General features: G+C 41.3%; 1 protein-coding gene across 1 annotated transcript in view; it reads right to left on the minus strand.

The window, feature by feature from the left end:
* Positions 1-27,308, minus strand: part of ANO4 (anoctamin 4) — a 398,627-nt gene that overhangs the window by 159,412 nt on the left and 211,907 nt on the right. Inside the window, exons 6-7 of the mRNA XM_057743345.1 lie at positions 15,072-15,208; positions 12,486-12,644 (exon numbers count right to left, since the gene is read on the minus strand). Of these exons, the coding sequence (XP_057599328.1) occupies positions 12,486-12,644; positions 15,072-15,208 (296 nt within the window). The remainder of the gene's footprint in view (positions 1-12,485; positions 12,645-15,071; positions 15,209-27,308) is intronic.

Raw genomic sequence — 27,308 nt, forward strand, 5'->3', positions numbered from 1 at the left:
GACATACAGAAGTCTCCTCATGCGGGCTCATGCCTGCTACTGTCTGACTCTCCAAGATCTTGTCTCAAGGAATTTAGCTCTGCTGTGAACAAAGAGCTGCCCAGTGTCAGCATCAGGACAGAGACGTGGGTGCGAGCAAGGCACTGTGACTGAGGGCAATGTGTCCAGCTATGGCCACGTGAAACACCGGAAAAAGCTGTTCCACCAGCACCCTGAGGGGCAGTATTAGGATTCATGAGTTACAACTGTAAACCCTCTGGGTATGACAGAGAGGGGGCTGATGTAGCCTTGAATGAAGAGACAGGTGGCCAGTCCAACCTGGGAGGAGGAGGGCTGGTGGCTGCACTATGCTGTTTGCTGTCATCTTGGCATCTCTACCCCCCTTTCTGAAGTCCGCCCTTCATTGCTGAGGAGGAGCTGGGACTACACTTCCCAGAATCCCCTTCCCTGTGGGGCTCTGGGTTAGAGTCAACAATGAGGGTTAAATAAAACGTGGAAAGTGGAAGAGGCTGTTTCTCCCTCCAGGTAGGCAGCTAGACACAGCTGTGTAAGTTAGAGACAACTTCAGGTAAGTCTTTTGAGAATCACCTGTGTCACAGTCAGACATTCTTGGGACCCCTTATGGCTTCCAGGCCAGCACCAGGGACCACCGCTACAATGCTTCAGGAATCAGCTGGAGGCGGCTTCCCTGCCCTTATCATCAGTGGTGTAAGCCTCTGTATCAAAGATGTCATTCTTGGAAGACACAGAGTGCCTTGTTTTCTGCAGAACTCTAACTGAAAGAGGGGCCAAGCAATTACAGGCACTAGGGAAAACCTTCAAAGATGCAACCTGATGTACGAGGGAGAGTCAGAAATGATGTGCACTCTGGCTGTAGAATTTACAGAAGTTTTAATATAACCAGAGTGTGGATAAGTTTTGACTCACCTTCATATGTGTAGACAAAAGTGTGGAAGGCCATGAACAATGTAGCACCAAACAGGGTGGAAGCCAAACTAATGAATGGCAAAGGACGAGTTACGGAGGGGTGTGCAACCAGGTCAGGTCTCCCCAAAGGTCCCAACCCTGCTCAGGCACTTGATTTGTCCCTGCTCTGTGTCCTGGGAGGGGTCACATAGATGCAAACACTGCCATCTTCCCCACCCCCACCCCAGCCAAATCCAGCCAGTGTCCCTCTTTCTGTAGGACATACCCCCACCCTATTCAGTGGTTCCACTCATTCTTCCAGCCCTCATCCCAGTTCACACATGGGGACATGCAAGGCACAAGTAATCCCAACAGTGGGAAAACTCTGAGGGGCTTTTGACAGTTGGGCTTAGGAATGCACATTCCAACTTCTCTCTCTGTTCACTCATTATCTTGGAGACCTGCCTTGAACTCCTGAAGAAAATAGTGACTCCCTCCCAGGATTCCTGCATATTTTCTCCACAGTACTCATCGCACCTAATATATTTAATGTCTCTCTTCCGTCAATAATAGTAGATGTGACACTCATTACATATTTGATGAATGAATGAAGAAGGACTCCATCTGGAAATGGAATCGTCAGACACCATCAACTGCTCTTAAAATATGCTTAAGACACAACAGGAAGTGAGTTAAGGCTTGATCTCTGCCTCCAGGGACAGTGCTGCATCATCACTTTTGCAACTGAAGTATATCAGGCTTGGTTAATATAATTCAGCTTACAATTCACCTTTTTTCAAATCTTCCACTTATAAGGATTTCAAGCAGGAGACCACGGATTTACAGTTCTCCGGACTGCTTCAAAGCTTTCAAATGGCTCCATCTCATTGATGAATAATTAACGTAATATCCCTAGTGTATACTTTGTGTAATTTTCAGCAATTTTAACGTAACACATAGTAACAACAACAGGAACAAAAATAATCATCAAGAAAAGACTTTCAGGGACTTCCCTGGTGGCGCAGTGGTTAAGAATCCGCCTGCCAATGCAGGGGACACAGGTTCGATCCCTGGTCTGGGAAGATCCCACATGCCTTGGAGCAACTAAGGCCGTGTGCCACAACTACTGAGCCTGCACTCTAGAGCCCAAGAGCAACAACGACTGAGCCTGTGTGCTGCAACTACTGAAGCCTGTGCACCTAGAGCCTGAAACAAGAAAAGCCACCACAGTGAGAAGTCCACGCACTACAACCAAGAGGAGCCCCCACCCGCCAAAACTAGAGAAAGCCTGCACACAGTAATGAAGACCCCATGCAGCCAATAAATAAATAAAGACTTTCAGTTCCTTTCATAGCTGTAACTTTACAATGCCCACATTTAGTACATAACAAATGATGATGCAAATGTGTTTTATATCAGAGAAGTTCAATTTAGACCAGAGAGAGCTTTCAGATTAATTTTCTTCTCATGGAATGGTAACAATAGTTCATAATGTACCTTCAGTTCTTCAGCTGTGCCTTATATAACAGGTATTGTTTTTTTTCCCTTAATGTTGTTCTGTCTTAAGCAAAGGAAAATGCATGAGTCACATGAGATATGTATTGATTTAGAATGAGTAAATGAGTTCAGGATAACTTTGTACTGGTTATCTTGACCTGACAACAGAAATGTTTTGATTAAACTCTGTCTTCCTAAACAAGCCAAAGCAGTTGAGGCAAACATAAGCAGGCCCTCAGATCTTTAAAGCGATCTCAAAAATTAGAGTGAAAGTAAGGAGGAGTAATAGGGAGACAAAGACAGAAGCAGAAAGAAAGAGGGAGAGAGAAATACAGACAGAGAAAGAAAGAATGAGACAGAGAGAGAGAAGGAGAGAGTCCCTCTCCCCCACCATTAGATGAAACTACCTTAAGAAGAGGGACCAGTGAGAATAAGGCCTTGATTCTGATGGGCTGATCTAGGGCTGTGATAGGTGACACCAGAAGGACTGAGTCCTGGTGATGAGGTGGGACTTACTATTGGTATTTCTTGCCACCCACCAGATCCCCTCAGCTTTCCCTAGACACAAGCCAGGGACCCTCAGTCTAAGAGGTGTCAGGGTTGAATGCGTGAGATCAGAACACAGGGTGACCAGGGGCTGAAGCTAATCCCTTCTTTATCAATACCAACAACCACCACTCACTGGGCACTTAATATGTGCTGGACTCTCTTCTAAGCATGTTATAATGTATTAGCTCATTTTATCCACATAGTAGCCCCATTAGTTAGGATTATCTGCCATTTTATAAGTGAAGAAACTGAGGCACAGATAGGTTAAGAGCCTTGCTTAGGTATTTACTCAGAAAGTGAAGTAGCACATGGATCTAAATCCCTGTTGTCTGGCTTGAAAAGCCAACTTTAATTTATCTTATTCTCTCCTTAGAGACATAGGCCTCTTTATGACTCAAGAGTCTGATATTTTGAGTGCTTAAATTAGTTGGTCCAAGTGGATGAAAGACGGAATAGCTGCCTTGAATTTCTCTAGCTATCTCACAGACACTGCAACAAACTGCATGAAGTTGGATCTAAGAGTCTAACTCAGCAATTCTCAGCCAGGAACGATTTTATACACCTGATCCTGGGGACATAGGACAAGGCTTGGAGACATTTTTGGTTGTCATAACTTGGTGGGAAGTGGGGGAGGAGTACTGTTGGGATCTAGTGGGTAGAAGCTAGGGATGCTGCTAAACATCCTATAGTACACTGAGCAGTCTCCGACAGCAAGGAATTATCCAGCCCCAAATGTCAATAGTGCTGAGGTTGAGAAATCCTGGAGCTGAACTGATTGATGTTACCCAGACACAGCCATGGAAATCAGCTATTTACAATCTCTTGTGACAAACTCGAAATCCCACAAGCTAAGTACTGGGCTTGGTCTTGCTGTTAAAAATAAGACACCATCTCTGCCCTCAAAGTGATTATACCAGCCACATGGAATCCTTGCCTTTAAGATGGAGTATCCTAAACTTAGAAGGGAAACTGGGCAAAATAAAGCAGAATAAGTGTCCCTGTGCACTTGCTCTCTCTTTTTTCACTTCCATAAATACCGCCATGAATTCCCTGACTGCTGCAACCTCAAAGAGGGCTGTCTGAAACCATAGATTTGGCAGTAGAGATATCAGGATCAGAGGTAATGAATGCTGATGGTTTACAGCCCAGAAGCCAAGCAGCCAAGGGTACTGGAGAATCACCCCCTGCCAAGCAGGAGCTGCACCCTCCTCCCACCACCTCCCCAACCTCAGCCAATGACTGATAGGCAGGAGGAAACTCTGCTTGAAAGGTGAACCAGCTCTATGGTGCACCCTCTGCTCCAGAGCTTCCCACTTGGATCAGAGACTATACTCTCATCTTGGCTTTTCTCCTCGACCTCTTCTACTTCCCTCCCCTTTCTCCTGAGAGCACTCCACCCATCAACAACATTAGCAAGAATCCTTGCCTCAGGCTCTGCTTCTGCTTAGGGAAGAAATTCAACCTCAGGCACCACTTTTTAAAAAGGCCACTGCTGGTATAGATCAACAACAGGAACTCTAAAAGACACTGTTTTGGTTTTAATAGTGTCCCCTTAAAATTTGTACGTTGAAATTCTAACCCCCAATGTGATAGTATTAGGAGGTGTGGCCTTTGAAAGGTGATTAGATCATGGAGCCCTCAAAAATGGGATTACATTCTTTGAAAAAATAGGCCTCAGAGAGGCTCTACCCCTTTTCACCACGTGAAGACACAGCAAGAAGATGCTGTCTATGAGTCCGGAAGAGGGTTCTCACCAGCACCTTAATCTTGAACTTCCAGCCTTCAGAACTATGAGCAATAAGCTTCTGTTATTTATAACCCACCTGGCCTATGGTATTTAGTTACAGAAGCACAGATAAAGACAAATACTCAAGGAATTTCTGGGGCTTTGATTTTCAGAAGAAAATCTGCCATCTTCACTCTTTGTTTAGGACTGTCCTTAACTTTCCCTTCAGCTCAAACTTCAGACCCTTGGTAATTCATATGTATGACAAATCAGAAAATGGAGGTTATTATTCAATAAGTGGAGTAAGGTCTAAGTCTCTTTTGAGGGTCCAGAAAATATTAGAGGACAGGAATTTGGATAGTTCAGTTTGTCCTGACACATTTATTTTACATACTCATCATGGTTTAAACTGTAAAAGAGGGAGGAAACTCTGGTTCTTTCCCCCTCATTCTCAGTGCTCTGGATCCAGAGAGAGCATCTACAGTAACAGTGGTTGCAGAACATAAACAGGGCTGAGAACCATCTAGGTGAGATTAGCACCTTCAGTGGGGAAATATTTCTATAGTTTTCTCTTGAATCGGTATAAAGCAAGACTAGGATGGGCAGTTAAGTACAGTATTTTAGTTCTGGGTTGATCTATAATTTTATTCCCTGATGAACTCAAAACCAGATCTTCTGGGCAGATAAATGTCTGAACCTTGACAATGCTAAACATGTTACCTAAGGTATTCTAAGTTCTTCCAAGAGCATTGAAGGCAATCAGTAATCTCATTAATGCACAGACATTGTTAGCAATATATAGTCAGTTGATGTTGCTATCCTAATGGTTACATTTTAAGGCATTTATAAACTATATGAGAAATTTTCCAAAAAGTTTGCTTTGAAAAACTACTTTAAAAGTAAAAATGTTAATACACTGTGTTTAGCTGTTATGGTAACTATAATGATGATAAAGATTTATTAATTACTTACAATATGACAGGTACAGAGATAAGGATTCAATATGAGTGATTTCATTTAGTTATCATAATAACCCATGAAATAGATCTCATCATTAGCCTCATTTTGCAGATGAGCTAACTTTCCCAAAAGCATGCAGCTTTTAATGATGAAAACAAATGAGAACTCAGAATAACTGACCCCAGACTTTTAACCACTGTATTAGTTACCTATTGCTGCATAAAAAACTACCACATATTTAGAGGCTTAAAGCAACACATATTAATGAGTTTACAGTTTCTGTAGGTCAGGAATCCAAACACAGCTTAGCTGGTCCTCTGCTTCAGGGTCTCACCAGGCTGCAATACAGGTCGTGGCCAGGGCTGCAGTCTCGACAGAGACTCAACTGAGGAAAGATCTGCTTTCAAGATCCCTCAGTTGTTGGTAGAGCTCATCTTGTGGTTGTAGGACTGACGTCCCTATTTTCCGGCCAGTTGTCAGCTGGGAGCAACTCTCAGCTCCTAGAGGCCACCCCTGACCCCTTCCTTTGCACAGGGGCACCCTTCACAGACTGCTTCACAACATGAGAGCTTACTTCTTCAAAGTAGGCAACAGAGAGTCCCTCTAATGCCAGTCAGCTGAGATGGAGTCTTATGTACCATGACATAATTACAGCAGTGACATCCCACTACATTTGCCATATTCTGTTGGTTAAAAGCAACACTCAAGGGGAGGGTTGTCATACAAAAGCATGACAACCAGGAGGCAGGCATCACAGACTTTAGGGTCTGTCCACCACAACCACTAGCCAAGTAGCAGACTGCAGTCATGCTTGTGCCACTTTCTCCATTTTTGCCAAATCTGTGTATCATCTAAAATATTTTAATTTCCTGTATTTCCTCAATTTGACTCACTTTTAAAAATATTTGACAAAAAAGTTCTATATCACAGTCACAAATTGTTTGCCTTGAATAGAAGATAAGACAGGTAAAATTCAGGTAAAATAAAAAAGATTTACACTGTACTGTGTATTCACCTGCATGGGCTCACTTAATCCTCACATAGTTCATGATAAATAATATTATCCTCATTATTAAAAATGTGGAAGCTGAGATCCGGAAAAGTTTGATAAACTGCTTAAGAGCACTCAACTTATAAGTAGTTGTACCAAGATTCAAATCCATGGCTATTAGCAGCCAAAGTGCAAGGAAATACAGTCTAGACAACACCCAACTTCATTACGTACCCCGATTTTCCTGGTTCACTTTCATAACTCCACCTGTGTCCTAGTTTCTTCAGCCCTGAGATTCATTTTTAGATACCAGGAATCAACATGACATAAGGGTAAAGAGTAAGTAGGCTTAGGTTTTAATCTGGTCTTTATCTCTTACTGGCCTTGTCACCTGGGTCAAGTTACTGCTTTGCCTCAATTGTCTCACCTATAAAATGTAGATGATAATAGGGATTCATAAAGACAAGAGTGAAAATTTTAATAAGACTATTTCTGTCATCATCTCAAAGAAAAATGCCCAAGATTCCCAACTTTGCTATGTGTATGTTCACTACAGTGAGATTTTCCAATTCTTCTGAGAAACAAGTGAAAACAGAAAACAGGCTGTTTTGACACGTTGCGCTATTTCGTGAATTTCTGTTTTTAAAGCTTACTGTATTTTCTCTTTGGAGAGGACAATGTCCTTGAGTAGGGCTGAGAAGATGGGGTGTTATGCCCAAAGCAAAGTGTCGAGCCTTAGCTAGGAGCACGGTCAAAACACCCTCAGCGGCAGGAGCAAGGCTGCATTTGTGGACACAGATGCAGGCAGGTGGGTCCCTGCATGGGAGGAACTCGTGGCTGTTCTTTTCTTACTGATTTGAGGACACTGCTCCAAAAACTCTTCCCTCACTCTTCCCCAACATCAAGTTTGCCTCCCAAATTATTTCTATTAGCATGAAATCATGCAGTTATTTCTCCCATCTTGACCCAAACTCTTACACCAGTTATCACTCCAGTTCTCTCTTTTCCTTTACAGTGAAACTCCTTGAAAGAGCTATTTCTATCTGCTGTCTCCACATTTTCTCTTCCCATTCTTTCTTGAACACATTTTAGTCATGATTTCACGTCCACCCCTCCGTGGAAACATCTCTTGCCCAGCTCCCCCAAATCCCCCATGTTGATAAATTCAATGACTAACTTTCAGTCTTCATCTTACTCACCCCATCCATCAGCAGCATCTGACACAACTGCTCCTTCTCTCTTGAAATACTTCCCTCCAGGCACCACACCCTCTAGGTTTTCCACCCCAGATCTCTCCCTGTCTTCCAGACTCTTCCCTCCTACTCAACATCTCCACCACTGGGACATCTCAAACTTAACACGTCTACAAAGGGACCCACTTCCCTCTGCTTCTCTGTAAATGGCAGTTCTTCCAACTCTTTATCTTTTACTTTTATTTTTTGGCCACACTACGCAGCAAGTGGGATCTTAGTTCCCTGACCAGGGATCAAACCCACGCCCCCTGCAGTGGAAGCAAAGGATCTTAACTACTGGAATTAACTACAGGGAAGGCCCTCTTCCAACTCTTTAAATGAACAGTGTATGACAGATGAATGGCCTGTGATTCCTCTCTCACATCACTCATTCAATCTGTCTTCAATTCCCATCAGCTCTACTTACTACTCTTCTCAATACCTCCTCTGCTGTGTACTTGACCAAGCCACCATCACCATCATCATCTCTCAGATTCTTGTGACAAATCTCCTAACTGACCTCTCTGCTTCTACCCTCACCACCACCCCACTTCCCACAGTCTACTATCACCAGGAAACTGGAATGACCCTAATAAAAGAGGAAACCAGATCTTATCATGCCTCAGCTCAAAACTGTCCAGTGATTTCCCAGGTCATGCAGAGAAGAACTAAAGTTGCCCAGTGACCACTAAGACCTGATGTTATCTGGTTTCTGTTGCCTCTCTGATATAATTTCTCACTATTCTCTACTCTGCTCCTGTCATACTGGCCTCTTCACTGTTCCATAAATACACCAGGCATGTTTCTGCCTCAGGGACTTTGCACATGCTATTCTTGTTCCCTGGAAGAGAGGCCCACCTTTACCAACTTTTATAAAATTGCAAGCCCCTCTCGATGCTTCCTGCTTTACTCTTTTCTCTTTAGCATTTATTGTTCTTCAACACAGATTTTTTTTTCATTTTTAAATCATGTTTATTTATTTTTCAGCACTTACTTATTTTTTTTTTGGGGGGGGGTACACCAGGTTCAATCATCTGTTTTTATACACATATCCCCATATTCCCTCCCTTCCTTGACTCCCCCCCCTCGATTCCCCCCCACCCTCCCTGCCCCAGTCCTCTAAGGCATCTTCCATCCTCGAGTTGGGCTCCCTTTGTTATACAACAACTTCCCACTGACTATTTTACAGTTGGTAGTATATATATGTCTGTGCTACTCTCTCGCTTCGTCTCAGTTTCCCCTTCACCCCCCGCCCCCTCCCATACCTCGAGTTCTCCAGTCCATTCTCTTCTTCAACACAGATTTACCTATTTATTTTGTCCTTAAGCTCCAACAGGGCAGGAATTTTTTGTCTGTTTCATTCACTGCTGAGTTTTTAGTGCTTAAAGGCAGTGCCTAGCAGAGAGTGAGTGTGCAATAAATACTTGTTGAATGAATCAACTATCAACTAGATGGTATGATTTATATAATTACAGTTATTTTGTAAACAACTGATGATATGAATTTTCCCCCATGTTCTGCATGATTCTAAAGAGAAAGTGTGCTCCATTAATCTAACTGGTACTCATACATCCCCCAAAATTCTGAAGTCATCCACAATATGACCCCTTATGTGAAAGAGAAGATAAACCTCTTATTGATAATGATTTCAAAATTGGTACCAAAGAGTCAACAATGGACATAAAATGAAAAATGAAAAAAAAAATCTAAAATACAAAATATGAACTTCTAGGTACGAATTTACTTTTAAAGAAGGGAATCTCTTTAAATAGATAAGACCCATAAGAAGAAAACCACTTGGATTTGATACGTTATTTGGGAACTTTGCTGAGAATTGCTTTCTCTGGCTAATATGAAAGATGAGTTATAGAATAGTAAAGACCCAGGGTGCCGAAGCAAGCATCTACCTGCTGACTAACCAGGTGGGAGGCAAAGTTTTCATGAAAAATGAAATTGGACTACATCCTCACTTTTTATCATGAATTAAAGATCTTCCTGGCTGTGTTTCTTGACTCTTGGTGTTAAAAGAGATAAGGATTCTCTATTAAACTGTTCAGCTACAGAGCCTATCTTTACTGATTTGGGAATGAAAGCTTCCAAGTCTGCGAAACATCTTCCTTAATTGTTGGACATCACAACACACAGCTAATGAAGAAGATGCGAATAATTTATAAAATGTACTTAGCGCCCATCATTTCAGGTGTATATGGATTCACAGGAAGCCCCTGGGTTTTCTTTTCCCACCTTGAGCTAGGTTCTTTGTTTTATGTATAAAAGGTGGAAGTAACTTCTGGAAGCTGAAATAGCTATCACAATAGCTGTCTTTCTACTGCAGCTGTTTATGAAAACACTCAATTTAAATAAAAGTGCTTCTGATGGTTTTTAAATCTAATAATACAATGGAGATACAGATTTGCTGTTCATACAAGAGACATTTTATTTTAATTAGTTGTGACAGGGAAAATTAATTTAGCTATAATTTCCTGCTGCCTCTAAGCAAGGAAGAACCTGCAGAGACCCCCCTTCTTGCTGAGCTGGCTGAGGCCGTGAGGATGCAAAGCAGAGCTTGGAAACGGAGTCAAATTGTGCTGCCTATGCAGAGTTTGGGCCACAGGGAAAAGCTGCTTAGGAAGAAGTTTCCAGAAAGAGGAAGATCAAGCTGTTGGTAGTGGATAGAGAACTGTAGGGAAGCTGCCACCAAGAGAAGAATTTGGGGTGGGGGTGGGAAGGGGTGAAAGAAATGCTTAGACAAGTTTTTATGAAGTTTTGCCATACGGTGATATTGCCTTTTCCCAACTGCTATTTTTTCCAGTACACATTAAACTAAATACCTAGTTTGTTAAAATCTGTTTTAAGTTAGAACCAAACAGTATCATCTTGTATACCACTAAAATCATATGAGCGGAACACCTAACACACTATGGTCAACTCTGGACTACGCAGCACAGCTGCACACTAAAAGGCAGAACAACCCCTCTCAGCTACTGCTCTAATTCTGGCAGCTGTATCCTGGAGTGCAGATGATTTTTAGGGGACATACAGGAGATCTGTCACCTCTTTAGTAATGTATATTATTTGGAAAAGTATTAGGCTTTTTTTATGAGTTTTAACTCGTAAGTCGTGAAAGGACATTGAAAAGACCTACACAAAAGAAGCCCCAAGAATACAGAGAATAGTTATGAAGCTTAAAATATAAATCTTCCAGTAACTGAACAGAGCTACCTAGTTTTGTTGGGGATCTGCACTTTGACAGAGTCAGAATGAATGACAGGAAGGACTTTCATTATTTCAGATCATGTGACAACTGAGATCTTGTATTTCTTTACATAAAAATTCTGAAACTTAGAATACAAGATGAAGAAATTATTTTTAAGGATAAGATATTAATGCACTATTGATGTTAAGAAAAGAATACACAACTGTCTCAACAGAAATTTAAAGAACAAGATTTATCAAAGGTATATTCAGTGGGCATAGGAAAGATTTTCTGGAATCTCACAAAGTGGGAAAAACAACATTTAATTCTGTTTGTTGCTCTCAGGGAAACTCCAACTGAAGCAGTCTTTTGAGCAATCTGCTTCCACCTTCCTGGGAATGAGAACCTGTTCCCTTAAGGCCATACTCATCTCACCATTTTTCTAATTCTCTTTCTGGAGACATTCCAGAAAAATACTCCTTCTGTTTTATAAATGCTCCAGAGTTGAGGATAATCTAACAGACCTGGAAAAGTCCTACTTATCTGAAGTGCCCCAAGATCAGCATGCGACCTTCACCGTACAAAGAAAAACATGGATGTCTGACTGCAAAGATCTGTCCTTCAGCCTTGAAGAGCAGAATCAGAAGCAAATACTTTCAATTGCCAACGCGCTCTTCTTCTTGACTATGAAAAGTTCCAGAAGCTATGCACAATGTTTAGGGAAAACCTGAGAAGAGTTATATAATCAGCTAACAGGGCCAAGTTCTAGAAATGTGCACAGCATCTCTGGGTACATGATAGGACCATTGTGACTTATTATCAGAGGCCTGGCTGGGCCCCTTATACCTTCCTCAAAACTTCCCCTGCAGAGAAAGAGGGAAGGAGAAGAGTAAACACTGATAAAGTAACCCTTGAGTTTGGGAACTTGGTAAAAACAACCTGAATGTCTTTTAAAAACAGAATCACTTTGTAAGGCCCAGCTGTTCTTGGCCAAATCAGCCAGACAGTCTCTTCTGGTGTGCGAGGTTACCCAGACCTATTATGTTTTCTGAGATGTAAAAAGAGCCTCTAGGGTGGGGTGATTGCATTTTATCCAAAGTTTTCTTTAATCCATGCAAACAGAATCTGCCACTAACATCGAGAAGCAGCAGATACAGGACGCCAGGTAAATTATAACACTTTGAAACAATCTACTTAACTGGAGTATTTTGATCTTTATGGAATCTTTTGGCATGAAAATGGCTGCAAAGGCAAACTGTGCTGTGAAAATCTAATTGCTAGAACATTCTCCACACACTGCAGATTGGCAAACCCTCAGCAAATGAAACATTCAGTTAACATAATGACTAATTGCTTATTTTTTTTTACTGTCTCTTGATATGATTAGATGTATATTTATATTTTTTCTCATCCAAGCAAATTATTTACCTCTTTCTCCATTTGTAATCCTTCTGCTCTAATATTTCTTTCAAATACTTCTCTCTTTTCTGTCTGGGGGTTGGATTTTCTGTACACAAGAATGTAGTCAATTCGACACTTTCCATCTCTGAAGTAAAGTCCATTGGATTTGTTTTTTTCTGGTACTGTCTGCACAAAAAGAAAAAGAGACCAGTTTAAGATGACTGAGTCTTGGGTGAGTAATAGTAAAGAACAATTAAAACTAAATGCATTTTCCTTGTGTTTTTATCAAAATTACACTTTCATTAGTGAAAAATGTAAACAAGAGGAAACAAAATAAAAAATCGGAAAAAGCATTCTGTCTAATGGGCAAAACTTAAGACACTTAACAATACCAAGTGTTGGCAAGGATGTGGAGCAACTGAGAATTCTCACATTCTATAGGTGAGAGGGAAAACTGATGTACTTACTCTGGAAAACACACTAGCATCATCTTCTAAAGTTGAACATTTGCATAACATATAACCCTAAAGAAATTCCTAATAAAGCAACTAGGAAACATGTATATGAATATACACAGTGGCATTATTCATAAGAGAAAAAAGTTTTAAAATGGGAATCAATGCAAATCAATGAACAGGCAAATAGATAAATAAATTGTAAAACAGTCACCGTGGAATATTATACAGCAGTGAAAATGAACTAGTGATGCATCTAATAGTAAGCAAAAATCTTAAAAACAATATCTACAGGAAAAAGCAAGTCACAGAATACTTTATCCTGCATGATGCCATTTTTTTAATGAAGCACAAAATAAAATCAATGTAAAATAAGTTGTTAAGGCTACATATATCTGCACGGTAAAACAATTTTTAGAGCAAGAGAATAAAAAAACACAAAAATTCAGGAAGATGGTCCATCTGGTAGAGGAGAAGGATGAGACCACAAGCAGTTTGATGGTTTTAGTAATACTTTAGTTCAGTGCTTCCCAAATATTTTTGCCCACAATAAGAAAAATATTTTTCTTCGTGATATTTGTGTATATAGTTGTGAACAATGCAGGGGTTAAATATGCTTGTAACTTATAGTCAGAGTGGGGCCTCCCTGTTCACAGTTCCTCTGCACTATGGATTCAACCAACCACATACCGCACAGTACTGTTATATCTACTATTGAAAAATATCCACGTATTGGTGGACCCAAGCAGTTCAAACCCACATCATTCAAGGGTCAACTGTACATGTAAGCATACCAAAAGCTTGAGGCCACAGTACACGTCAGTTTCCAAATAGAAGTATGAAAACATGCCAGACCTCCAAGGCCGTTGCTAGGATCCATATGCTTGCACAAGTGCCACGCATGCAACCTCGTTCAAAAGGAAAATCTCACTCAGGAGTGATGGGAATAACATGTCTCATACCTGGTACCAGTATTTATAATTGATGACCAATCTTACTGGCTATTTTTGGCTTCTGCCTTAAGAGATACTCAGAAGTCTACTCGAATAAACACGCTTAACAATTATCTGCCAGGCACGGGAACTATTCTGTAGATTTAGCTCATTAGCATCTATCTGCAAAACTAGCCAAGGCTTCAAGAGGAGGGTTAACAAATCCCTAATCTTCCTGAGACTGTTTCAACATCTATAAATTAAGGGGACTAGACTAGCTGTTTTTTGAGATGCCTTTCAAGGTCCTTCCTTTATGCAACTTTATGGCATCCAAAGTTTCTGTATCAAGAGATGATGATAGAATGAGTTTTTCTTAAAAAACAATGACAAAAAAACACAAAACCCCCACACATAGATAAGTAGCATATGATATTTGTAGAGATAGAACTGGGAAGCTTGGTAGAAGTAAACAATTTTCCCTGGTCAAAGGTATTATCTTTTCACTGGTTAACAGCCTCTGGAATAATACAAATGTTAAGAATACACAATAAATTAATGACTCTGACCTGTGTTCCTATTACCTAAACCTAGTGCATATACAAAGGAGATATTAAGCTCCACTGAGACACAGCTGAGCAACAGTGAATGCCTTTAACAAAATACATTTTTTCCCCCAAAATGACACATGAACAGATGGGTCTGCTTACAATTGCAATGAGTTTCCAGATTACAGGGGCAAATGGAAACTCAGAAAGGCTTCAGACAACACAATCTACTGAGGGCTAGTCCACTTTATGTCACTGTTTTACATGCTAGGAGGTTTCAAAAGAAATTGATTTCATTTCAATTTTACGAGATTTCAACATTCTTGTAAAGCTAACTTTTTACTAGTTAGTGACACTCAGAATGTAGATCATTTTATTTATTTTGTAGATCATTTTAAAATGATGGGTGGTTTTAAGAATCTTCTCTGTATAAACAAAATGCCTTTAGGTATAAGGTAAGTGCACGACTCACTGAAAGTTTGTTTTGAGAGTAGGTAGATTTTGGAACTCTGAAACGTGCTAGACTGCTAGAGGACATCAAAGGATTACAAGACCTGGCCCTTTTTTCCCTAGGAACCTACAGTTCAATGAGATGTTGACTTTAAACGATCTACTGGAATATGCTTCTCAGATTCCTGCCTGGATTGAGAATCATGTTTTTAAGAAATCACCCACTCTTACCTCTCCCCCTGCTTCCAATCTGCTAGCATCATCTGAAGTACTGGTCAGATTTCCAGGGTGAAGGAGAGAATCGTCATCTTTGCAAGGACTGTTGACAGCTTCTAATTCATCAAAAAGAATATTGACATCCTTGGCCACTAGAACCAAAGTAAATACATTATAAGTCGGATTAAGAATTTAGGATCTTAAAAGCAATACTAAAAGCAAAGACATCTCCCTTTGGCTTCATATTTTTTCATTGTTTCGATAACACCTTGAATGACAGGTATATTATTTCCTAAGAGAAACAGATGTCAGATGTAAAACATGTTTGACTGTTTAGCATAAGGTTCTTTTTTTTTTTTTTTTTAGGAACGTTTGAGATATAATTAACATACAATGAACTGCATATATTTAAAGTGTACAATTTGATATTTTTTGTCTCATTAGTAATGCGTATATGGCAATCCTAATTTCCCAAATCATCCCACCGCATCCCCTGCCCCCAGTTTCCCCCCCTTGGTGTCCATGTTTGTTCTCTATATCTGTGTCTCTTTTTGTCTTGCAAACTGGTTGATCTGTACCACTTTTCTGTACTCTGCATATATGTCTTAATATAAGATATTTGTTTTTCTCTTTCTGACTCACTTCACTCTGTATGACAGTCTCTAGGTCATCCATGTCTCTACAAATGTCCCAATTTCATTCCTTTTTACAGCTGAGTAATATTCCATTGTATATATGGACCAAATCTTTATCCATTCATCTACTGATGGACATTTAGGTTGCTTCCAAGACCTGGCTATTGTAAATAGTGCTGTAATGAACATTGGGGTGCATGTGTCTTTTTGAATTATGGTATTCTCTGGGTATATGACCAGTAGTGGGATTGCTGGGTCATATGGTAATTCGATTTTTAGTTTTTCAAGGAACCTCCATACTGTTCTCCATAGTGGCTATACCAATTTACATTCCCACCAACAGTGCAAGAGTGTTCCCTTTTCTCCACACCCTCTCCAGCATTTATTATTTGTAGACTTTTTGATGATGGCCATTCTGACTGGTGTGAGGTGATACCTCATCATAGCTCTGATTTGCATTTCTCTAATAATTAGTGACACTAAGCATCTTTTCATGTGCCTGTTGGCCATTTGTATGTCTTCTTTGGAGTAATGTCTATTTAGGTCTTCTGCCCATTTTTTGATTGGGTTGTTTGGGGTTGTTTTGTTTTGTTTTGTTTGATACTGAGCTATATAAGCTGTTTGGAAATTAATTCCTTGTCAGTAACATCGTTTGCAAATATCTTCTCCCAGTCCATAGGTTGTCTTCTCGTTTTGTTTATGGTTTCCTTTGCTGTGCAAAAGCTTTTAAGTTTAATTAGGTCCCAGTTGTTTATTTTTGCTTTTGGGGTCCCTTCTTTATTGACTCAAATTTTATGCCACCATTGAAGTTCACTTTTTTCTTTGATGCTTTAAAAACAGCTAAGAATTTTTAACCTATCAATCAGAAGCTGCTGACCAGTATAGTTTGTAGGAGACTGAGTTCTATTTACCTAAGCATATAAAAGAGTATTCATTCTTTCATCTAAAAAAATTTTAGAGGTGTTCACACTACGTGTCAGGCACAGCGTTGTGTAGCAACTACACCTTGCTGAATAAAAGTGATGTGTCTTCCTAGGGGCTTCCTAGGTGGTGCAGTGGTTGGGAATCCGCCTGCCAATGCAGAGGACATGAGTTCAATCCCTGCTCCAGGAAGATCCCACATGCCGCGGAGCAACAAAGCCCGTGAGCCAAAAAAAAAAAAAAAAAAAGTGATGTGTCTTCCTGCCCTTCTGGTAATAATAAAACAAATAATCAAAAAAATATGAAGTGGGGGTTTCCTAGGTGGCACAGTGGTTGAGAATCCGCCTGCCAATGCTAGGGGACACGGGTTCGATCCCTGCTCCAGGAAGATCCCACATGCCGCGGAGCAACAAAGCCCATGCGCCACAACTATTGAGCCTGCGCTTTAGAGCCCGTGAGCCACAACTATTGAGCCCATGTGCTGCAACTACTAAAGCCCACGCACCTAGAGCCCGTGCTCCGCAACAAGAGAAGCCACCGCAATGAAGAGTCTGTGCACTACAGCGAAGAGTAGCCCCCACTCACCGCAACTAAAAAAGAAAAGCCACGCACAGCAAAAAAGACCCAACACAGCCAATAAAATTAATTTATTTAAAAAAAAAAAAGTAAAGGTACACAAACCATAAAAAAAAAGATGAAGTGTAGTGAGTGCTATAAGGAACAAGAGTCTAGACAGAGAGAGGATATAGATAGAGAATAAAGATAATGTACTTAGATGGGGTGACCAGGATCTAGAGCTGTATCCAAGTGTGTGATTTTGGGCATTTCATTTAACTGCATGTTTTTCATCTGTAAAATAAAACAGGCATGGGAATAAAATGAACATTTATTGCTTACTGTGACAGGCTGAATCACGGACCCCAAAGATGACCTAATCCCTGGAACGTGTGACTACGTTACCTTCTATGGGAAAAGGGACTTCATAGATGTGATTAAGTCAAGGATCTTAAAATGGGGAGATTATCCAGGATTATATGGGTGAGCCAATGTAATTACAAGAGAGGCAGGAAGGTTAGAATCAGAGAGAGACATTGGAAGATGCCATGCTGTTGGCTTTGAAAATAGAGGACAAGGTCACAAGTCAAGGAATCTAGAAGACAAAAAAGGCAAGAAAGCAGATTCTCCCCTAGAGCCTCTAAATGGAACACAGTCCTGTTGACACCTTGAGGACATCTGACCTTCAGAACTGTAAGATAATAAATCTGTGCTGTTTTAAGTTACTAAGTTTGTGGTAATTTGTTACAGCAGCAAAAAGGAACTAACACACTTACTACAGGTTTTTAGGCTCTGAGGTTACAAAGGAAAAACATCACAATCTTTTCATGCAATCAAGGTTCAGGAGCATCTACACTGGGTCAGGCACTGTGCCAGGTGCTCAAGAAGAAGCACTAACAGTTTTGAGGGAGTACAGTATGTTGCAGAAGGTGTCAAAGTCAAAGACAACTTCCCTGACCACCCTATGTAAAGAAGCTGTCCCTCACCCAATTACTCTCCATCTCCTCCTCTCTCCGCTCATTTTCTTCACAGCATGTATCATAGACTGTAATTATCTTATTTATTGACTTGTTTACTTGTATGCTGGATATCTACCCTATTAGAAAAAAAGTTCCATAAGAGCAGGGACCCTGTCTTGACTGGTGTACAGAGGTCCAGGCATGAAGTAAGCCCTCAACTCATATTTGTTGAATAACAGGATGACCTCAAAGTGGTCACCGTCTAATGATGTGTGAGAGTGCTCTTTTCTCCACTGTTCTATGGCTCTGGGACCTTGCATACATGTCTCTCCAAATGCAATTCTTATTCACAAGCCAGGAGTTCCATAGTTTCAAGTAGCTACTTAAATTTTCAAGGAGATAGTGACGACTTTCTAAGTTGATATTGGTTATATTTGAACAATGGGGTAAAAATATTCTTTTAACATCAGAAGACCTGCTTACTACTTTCCAAACTCTAACCCTTAGCTGTGTGAATTTCTGCTCCCGTTTTCTCACTGGTAAGACAGGTATAGAAAACTTCTCTAAGGGTGGCTAAGAGGATTCCATGAGATAATATATACACGCTACCAGGATGGCTGACATGTGGCAGATCCACAAGAAATGTTGGTTTCTCAATTTTAGACTCTGGGACCTTAAGTTAGCATCATCAATACAAAAAGGCAAAGGAAGCATTTACAAGTTGGAATGGTTGGTCAGAGGGATGGATTGGAATGAGATGTGAGATAAAGGGGGAAGCTAAAGAGGACACTGAGATTCCTGTCCGGGTGACTGACCCTCACTGGAGAGAAACTCTTGAATATTCATCCATCCATCCATGAGAACTGCCCTTTGCTTTTGCCTAGGATAGAAAATTACCACGTCATATTCCACCAGTATCACTTTCTGGTGCTGGCACAATCTGTTCAAGAAAGCTCTTGACATTTATGGCTCTCAACTGGCCCCAAACTGTCACCCTAAAGGCATCTGGTATGGTCTGGAGACATTTTTGATCTTGAGGGGCGGTGCTGCTCACATCTAGTGGGAAGAAGCCAGGGATGCTGCTAAATGTCCTACAATACACGGAACAGCCCTGACAGCATCGAGTTCTCCAACCCAAAGGTCAATAGTGCTGAGGTTGAGAATTTCTGCTCTACATTAAAGGCCCAACTATTTGGTTCTAGAGGGATCAGCTACCTCGGGAAAAGGGAGAGAAACCCCTTGCTTTCCTTATTACTGCCCATCAGAATTACTGTCTGGAAGGTATTATGGGACCGATGTTACATGAGTGCTCAAGGGAAATCAGTATGTCATGGTAATCTGAATTTTAGAGAATGAGTGATACGAAGGTACCATTATCACCTGCCAGTTTCTCAAGAACTTCAGCTGAGATTAGAAATGTTGAAGTGTCAGAAAATGCTCAGATGAACACGTGGTAAGAAGACTGTAGAACACGTAAACGTTCCACAGAAGAAACAGGTGCCCTTCATCGGTATTTCACCATTGTCACTGATAGATCTGCTTTAACTACAAGGTAAGTTTCAGGAACAAAGTACAGTCTTCTTTGATGAGAACTTTCATTCTCTTCTTTCAGAAAACACCCCCTAACTCTGAAGTTAACCAGTTTTTAGAAATCTATTTACTCAACAAGTATTTATTGAGTACCTATGCTGACCAGAAACTGGCGCTCAAGTACTGGACATGACAGGCAGGACCCCTGCCCTCAAAGAGCTCACGGTCCAGCCATGGTGGGAGCAGGACCTCTTCTTCTCTGGGACAGACTTGAAAAACATTCTCTTCATCCAAACAAGCTCACTTGTTAATGGATCCCATCACTTTCCTCATACTTTTTTTTTTCAAAAAAAAAAAAAAAAAGTTTGATAATTATCTGCCTGGTAGAACTCTGCAATTAGGTTCATTAAATAAGAGAGTCAAATGTTCTGAGGAGTCAATTAAGCATGACAAGAGAAAGAAAGAGAAAATGTAAAAATTCCATGCAAACCAGGCATGGACCTGCACTGTATTCCGACTCAGGAAGGGCTGTGTGAACATAACTGGGCAGTTAACATGGGTCCCAGAAGGTGGATACCATGCATTTGGGAAAGCAAGGGAGGTACCCAAATGATTCTGGCATCCTCTTCCAGTACAGTCCTGTCTCATCCACATTAAAAACCGCCTCGGGTAAATACGTGCCTTCATCAGTAATTTCTCAAAGCATTTCAGGGAATTTCCGGGCAGCTACCGTATCTGCACTGATTCAGTGCCTGCAAAAAGCAGGCACCCAGCCTAAAGAGACTCTGGAACTAAACAGCAGGGACTTGCATTTAACAACTGAATGAGGGTCAAGAAACTCAAATTGCCTGGGAGGCCAAAAATCAGCGACAGACTCTGAGTAAAGCAACAAACTCAGCATAGAAAAGAGATTTCTGAGGGCTGGCTTGTTATATTCTCCCAGAATGGAGGCAGAACAGAGAAGGCAGAGGGCCAGGAAGCAAGGAGATCCTGACATTCTTCATAAGACGGGAAGGCAAATTTACCACAACAGTACTGAACGTACTTATCAAATAGTTGCAATTATTTCCATTATTCTTTCAGTGAAAATCATTTGGGATGTTAGCTATTATTCAATTCTCTTGGGAAAAGAGACTGCAAATCTACCACAAGGACCCCAACAAACAAATGAATTGATTATCTTTTGCCACTTGTTCATTGAACCAACATTTACTTTAGATGCTGGAGGTATAAACATGACCAAGACATGAGTGGTAAGCCTCATACTTCCAGAGAAGAGGATGAAATTGAGGAATCAGTGCTATAAAGGCAATTGAAAAAAAAAAACAGCAAAAGTTTTAGACTGTTTTAGAAACAGTATAAAAGAAAGTAAGAAATAAATACCAAAAGATCAAATTGTTTGACTCACTGCTCCTTTTAAAAAATAACCCCACCTTGGCATTATAGTTCAACAGTACTTTAATCTCTGTATTTTCTGATGCAGGGAAAATAAAGTGAAATTATAGGTCACTGAAGAAGACATAAAAGGGCTGTGCGGTATAATCCAAGTATCTATATTTGTTCTCCGTGAGCGTGCCAGTTCATTATACTATTTTTATCCTGAGTTCCAAATTATTACATCTGATGCTCAGAATTCTGAAAGTATTACATATTGACCTCAAAGCCTCATTAGGAAATGAAAAAAAAGGACACCTCCAGGAATAATTTAGAATGTAAAAAAAAAAAAAAAAAAAAAAAGACTGTTCATGTCTCAATTTGAAAACTTACCTGGCTGTTTTATAACCAGTTCATCTTTATATCTAGGGTCCCTTTCAGGTGAAGGCCCAAGGTAGCTCCAAACTTGACACAAGGGCTAGCAAACAGGAGGTGCTCAATGCCCATTTTAAAATAAAGAAAAGCTAGTTCAAGATAACAGTAAGTCCCCCCCATCCGAACCTTCAAGTTGCAAACTTTCAAAGATGTGAACGTGCAGTGGCATGTCCAATCACGTAAACTAGTTCACGTGTCTGGTGTACACTGTCATGTGCATTCAGCTTCTACAAATGGTTGTGCTTTTGTGTCATTTACTGTACGGTACTGTGCAGAGTACAGTAGTACATTATCTTTATTTCAAGCTTAGGATGTCCAGAAGCAAGCGTAAAAGCAGCAGTGATATAGATGGTACTGCTAAGAAGTGCCAAGCGGTAACGATGGAAACAAAAGTGAAAACAATTGACAGAGTGGAACGAGGCGAAAAGATGGTAGATGTCACTCATTCTTGTAACAGGAATCGTTCAACCGTCAGCACCATTGTAAAGAACAAGGACAAGATCACGGAGCGTGTGAAGTCTGCTGTGCCGATGACGTCGACAATAACATGGAAGAAGAGTGGGAAAGCGATGGAGGAGGTGGAGAGACTTCTCAGTGTGTGGAGGCAGGATCAGCATCAGCCTCGAGTTCTGCTCAGCTTCATGCTGATTCCAGAGAAAGCTTACAGCCTTTATGAAGACTTGGAGAGGAAACACGGTGAAGAATCAGAGGGCGCCTCTTTTAATGCCAGCCGCGGCTGGTTTCATCGGTGCAAGGCCAGAGCCAGCCTTCACAACGTAAAAGGAAGAGGCATGGCAGCGAGTGCAGATATGGTAGCTGCCCAGGAGTTTCCTGAAATGCTTCAAGAAGTTACTGATGAAGGAAGGCACGTAGTTACCCGAGTAGGCTTCTAGTGTGGATGAGACGGGACTGTACTGGAAGAGGATGCCAGACCGAAGTTACATCAGTAAGGAGGAAAAGTTGATGCCAGGCTATAAAGCAGCAAAGGATAAGCTGACTCTGTTGTTTGGTGGCAATGCTTCCAGTGATATGAAGCTGCAGCCTCTCCATTTATCATTCAGAGAACCCAAGAGCCCTTAAAACCATAGTCAAGGGCTTCCTAGGTGGCGCAGTGGTTTGGAGTCTGCCTGCCAATGCGGAGGACATGAGTTCGATCCCTGCTCCAGGAAGATCCCACATGCCGCGGAGCAACTAAGCCCGTGTGCCCAAAAAAAAAAAAAAAAAAACCATAGTCAAGGGCTCTCTTCCTATTGTGTGGAAGAGTAACCCCAAAGCCTGGGTTACTCAGGCCACTTTCTAGCACTGGTTTTTCCTGGAGGTAGAGAAATATTGCTTGGAGAAGGATGTCCCATTCAACATGCTCCTGGCCACCCCCCGTTCGTGGGTGACTTTCATCTCAACATCAAAGTAGTGTATCTGCCACCAAATACTACGTTGTTCACCCAATCTATGGACCAGGGAGTTATAGCAACTTTCAAGAAATATTACTTATGTCACACTTTTTGTCAGGCAGTAAAGGTGAGTGATGAATCAGGAACAACCCTGTGACCATTATGTAAGGACTATAACATCTACAAGGCCATAAAAAACACTGACTCTGCTTGGTGTGAGGTTACGGCCGTCACCATGAATGGGGTTTGGAAGAACCTTTGCCCGCAGTTTGTTCATGACTTTTGTGGATTTGAGAAGGTAGATGAGGAGTCCAAAGAGGTCTTCACCAACCTAGTGACCCTCAGCGAGAAGCTGGAGCTACATCTGCAAGAGGACGACTTCACTGAACTCTTTCCTGTGCAACACCAGGAACTTACTAATGAAGACCTGGTGGAACTGGAGGCCCAGAGAAAGAATGAAGAGAGACAAGAGGAAGAAGTAACTGAAGAACCAAAGAGATTCCCAACACAGGAAATGACAAGGGGATTTTCTTTATTTGAGGAGGCACTGTTAGTTTTTGAGGCACAGGACCCAAACGTAGGACAGTACACGAAGGTTCCGGCAGCCATTCAGAATGCAATCCAATGCTACCGTGTCAGCTATGATGAGAAAATAAGAGCTACTGGATCGTTTTCTCAAGAGGGTAGATAGAATTGAATCCAACAAGGAGCCAGAACCTGTGCCGTCAACATCAGACTGCAGCTCGCCCTCCGTCTCCTATTGCTGACGACCCTTCAGCTCCACCATCTCCCACCTCCTCTCTCTCCTCCAGTCAGTAACTCTTCTTCCCTGTTCACTCGATGCCAGGCCCTAGATGCCAGCTGTAGTACTGTACTACTGTACTTTTCGAGGTACTGTACTGTAAGTTTAAAAATGTTTTCTTTATTTTTTGTGCTTGTTGGTTTTTTACGTATTATTTGTGTGAAAAGTATTACAAACCTAATACAGTACAGTCCTATATAGCCTATTGTATTAGTTGGGCACCTAGGCTAACTTTGTGGGGCAAATTGGACTTAACACACGTGCTCTCAGAATGGAACTCGTTCGTATGCAGGGGACTTATTATGTATTAATTGCCGTTTTTTTTCCTCATTCTAATTATCTCAGTGCCATTGCTTGAAAGAATCTGTTTTTCTCCTGGATTCATAGGTTAAGTAGGAAGGAAGTGGGAAGGGACTATAATTTATTCAGAGCCAACTGTGTGTGAAGGATTGTGAGGTCTGTTTTCTCCTTTCAGCCCCAGAACACTTTATGAGACACATAGTACGAGAAAGAAGCCGGGTTCAAAGACGCTAAGTATGGTCACGCAGCTAGTTCCTAAGCGACAAAGACAAATTCTAACCCAGTCCTAACACCCAAATTCAGGCTATCTCTAGTCAGCTCCTTGCTTTTAATGGAAGGCATTCTACTGTTTTTAATAGAAGGTATTCTACTGTTCTTAAATCATGTTTGGCTTTCAAGAACAGGAAGTCGTTTAACAAGCAAACAATTATCTTGTCACAGTTTTAGCATTTATCTGAATAAAGCTAGACTTTACATCTGTAGCCTGACAAGTCTGGCACTTTTAAAAATTTAACAAATAGATCAAATTAAATGTTTTTAAAAATTCAGGAAAACATACAGCCTCAGCACAGTTTTGAGCACCTTAGGCTGGGATTTTAAAAACCAAACACTGCTTAGCATTTATATGGCAATAGCAAGCCTAGGACCCTCTAGATGTTCATTACTTTTCAAATGAATCTGATAACATCCCTAAGGCAGAGACTGCCTGCTGCACCAAGAAGAGAAAAAAAAGAGGGCCTAATTTAGAAAACTCAAAATAAATAATTGTAAAGGACATAAATCCTTCCCTAGATGGCTTTATTTCTTTCCAATAGGCCAGTGGTTTTCAAAGTGCGTTCTTTGGAACTCCAAGATTCTTTTGAGGAACATCAGGAGCCACGGAGGGGGCAAAAAGGAAATTGAGTGGGCAAAGTCCTGCACCTTTTACCCCTACCTACTCCAAACAGCTGTTATCTGTCTTATACATTGACATTATCTGTAAAAATATATGCGGGACAAAACAACAGATTCTACTGCTTTAAAAAGTTTGGAAACCTCCACTAGTGTGTTACAGCAACAATTAAATGGGTATGTTAACATTTCCCCAAAGAAAAACTGGGATATGAAAGCTGGGATTCTAATGGTTATAGATCTGAAAGCAGGCATTTTTTTTTCTGCCTTGGAAAGTTTACTAAAAATACTTTAAGATTCAAAATGTGTCTTTAAAGAAAAGAAGTCATGACATTTTTTAAAATGTGTGGTTATTAAAAAAAAATTTCATTTGCATTTCCTGGCTTGGTAATGATGCTGCTTATAAAATTACGGAGCATACAGAACGGCATGGGGTGCCCACAGCAACCTGCAATGGGGCCAAGATCATTAACTTGTTCCCAACACAGTATGTTTCTTATGAAGAGCTTCTCTTGCAACTACTCCATTCTAAAGAAAAGACAGACACCTTGGTCACTTCTATAACAAGGCAGATAATGATGGCACTTTTTACAACCCTGGGAATAATGTTTAGAGAAGGACTGTGTACCTCATCCAAGGTTTGCTCAATAGTCTTGGTTCCCTTTTCACAACCAGAAACAAGGTCAGTGATGTTCTGCATTAAAATCCTAAAAGGCCACTGACCATAACTGCCCCATCTCTGGAAAGAGCAGGAGCTTTGCATCCAGACAAGCCTGAATTCAAACACTAGTCCTTCCACTTACTAACTTTAGATTGGATTCTTTAACTTGTTCAAGCTTTAATTTCCTTATCTTTTAGTGGGGATAACACAATGTACCAGAGAGGACTGTTGAAAGGAATGAAGACAACATGGCAGCCAGCATGTCCACAGAGCTTACCGTGTGCCGGGCACTAACTAAGGGCTTTGCATAGATCATCTATAACTACCTCCCTTTTACAGATGCGGAGATTAAGGCAAAGAGAGTTTAAGACTAAATAAAATAATACAGGTAAAAGGTCAACCACAGAGTTGCCAGACAAGATGTTCAGTTGATGTCTGTTCCTCCCTCCCTCCCATCTTCCCCTCTGAAACAGCATGGCCCTGTGAATTAAAAATACAAGGGGAAATCAGGGCTCAAGAAACTGAATTCAAAAAGACTCACTGGATGTCACCGAGAAATGACTAAATCCCCTCACCCACAGAAGCAAGAGCACCACCAGTGTGGGAAGAGTTATATGACCGCATAGGGACATACACAGGCACAGACAGTCAGACTACAGCGTAACAATCATGCGATAATCCTTCCAACCTCCCAGTTCTCCTTCCAAACACGTTGCTGTTTGCACTCTTTCCTTCCCTAGTTCATCAGAACCTAAGGGACTACATCACAATAAAGTCTGCCAGGGTATGAATGCCACTCAAGAGTCCGCAGAGTCTATAGAGTTGGCCCTCTATATCCACAGGTTTCCCATCTGAGGATACAACCAACCCATCCACAACAGACAGTTCCAGTCATTACTGACACTCCCACTCCATTACCTCACATATCCAGAACTGCACAAAGGTTCCAGAGGTTTTGCAAAGGGCAGAACATTTAAAGAGACTACTCATGGACTTCCCTAGTGGTGCAGTGGTTTAGAATCTGCCTGCCAATGCAGGGGACACAGGTTCAATCCCTGGTCCAGGAAGATCCCACATGCTGCGGAGCAACTAAGCCTGTGCGCCACAATTACTGAGCCTGGGCTCTAGGGCCCACAAGCTACAACTACTGAGCCCACGTGCCGCAACCACTGAAGCCTGCGTGCCTAGAGCCCATGCTCCACAACAAGAGAAGCCACTGCAATAAGAAGCCTGCATACCACAATGAAGAGTAGCCCCCACTTGCCACAACTAGAGAAAGCCCACGCAGCAACGAAGACCCAGCACAGCTAATAATAAATAAACTAATAAATTAATTAATTTACTTATTAAAAAAAAAAAAAAGAGCCTACTTAGGTCTCCAAGCTGCTCCACTGGCTACTGCTGAGCTGCCCACTTTGCAAGTCTAGAGTGGAATTCATTCACTAAGGTGTTAACAGAATTTACTGGGCAGCTGCTATACTGCATACTCTGTTCAAGGTACTGAGTATATGACAAAGAAACAGGAAGATGAGACTGCCATCTTCCCAGAGCCTCAAAGTTCCCTGAACCCTGAAGGGTCTGTTCCTTCCTCAGTCTGGAGAATCTCAGCCAAGGATGGCAGTTCAGGCGGCCCAGGTACAGTCCTCTCAGGCACACAACACAGCCACTCCCTCTCTTCACAACCACCCACAAGAAGCCATGCTACCACTGCAGGACACTCCAAGGACGCTGGTTTTAGGAAATTCCTTCTCCCTCTTTCTTTCTTCTCTTATCTAAGCATCAGGCACTTAGAAGCTCA

This window comes from Hippopotamus amphibius, chromosome 7 (genome assembly GCF_030028045.1).
Source record: "Hippopotamus amphibius kiboko isolate mHipAmp2 chromosome 7, mHipAmp2.hap2, whole genome shotgun sequence".
In the NCBI taxonomy this organism is placed as follows: Eukaryota; Metazoa; Chordata; class Mammalia; order Artiodactyla; family Hippopotamidae; genus Hippopotamus; species Hippopotamus amphibius.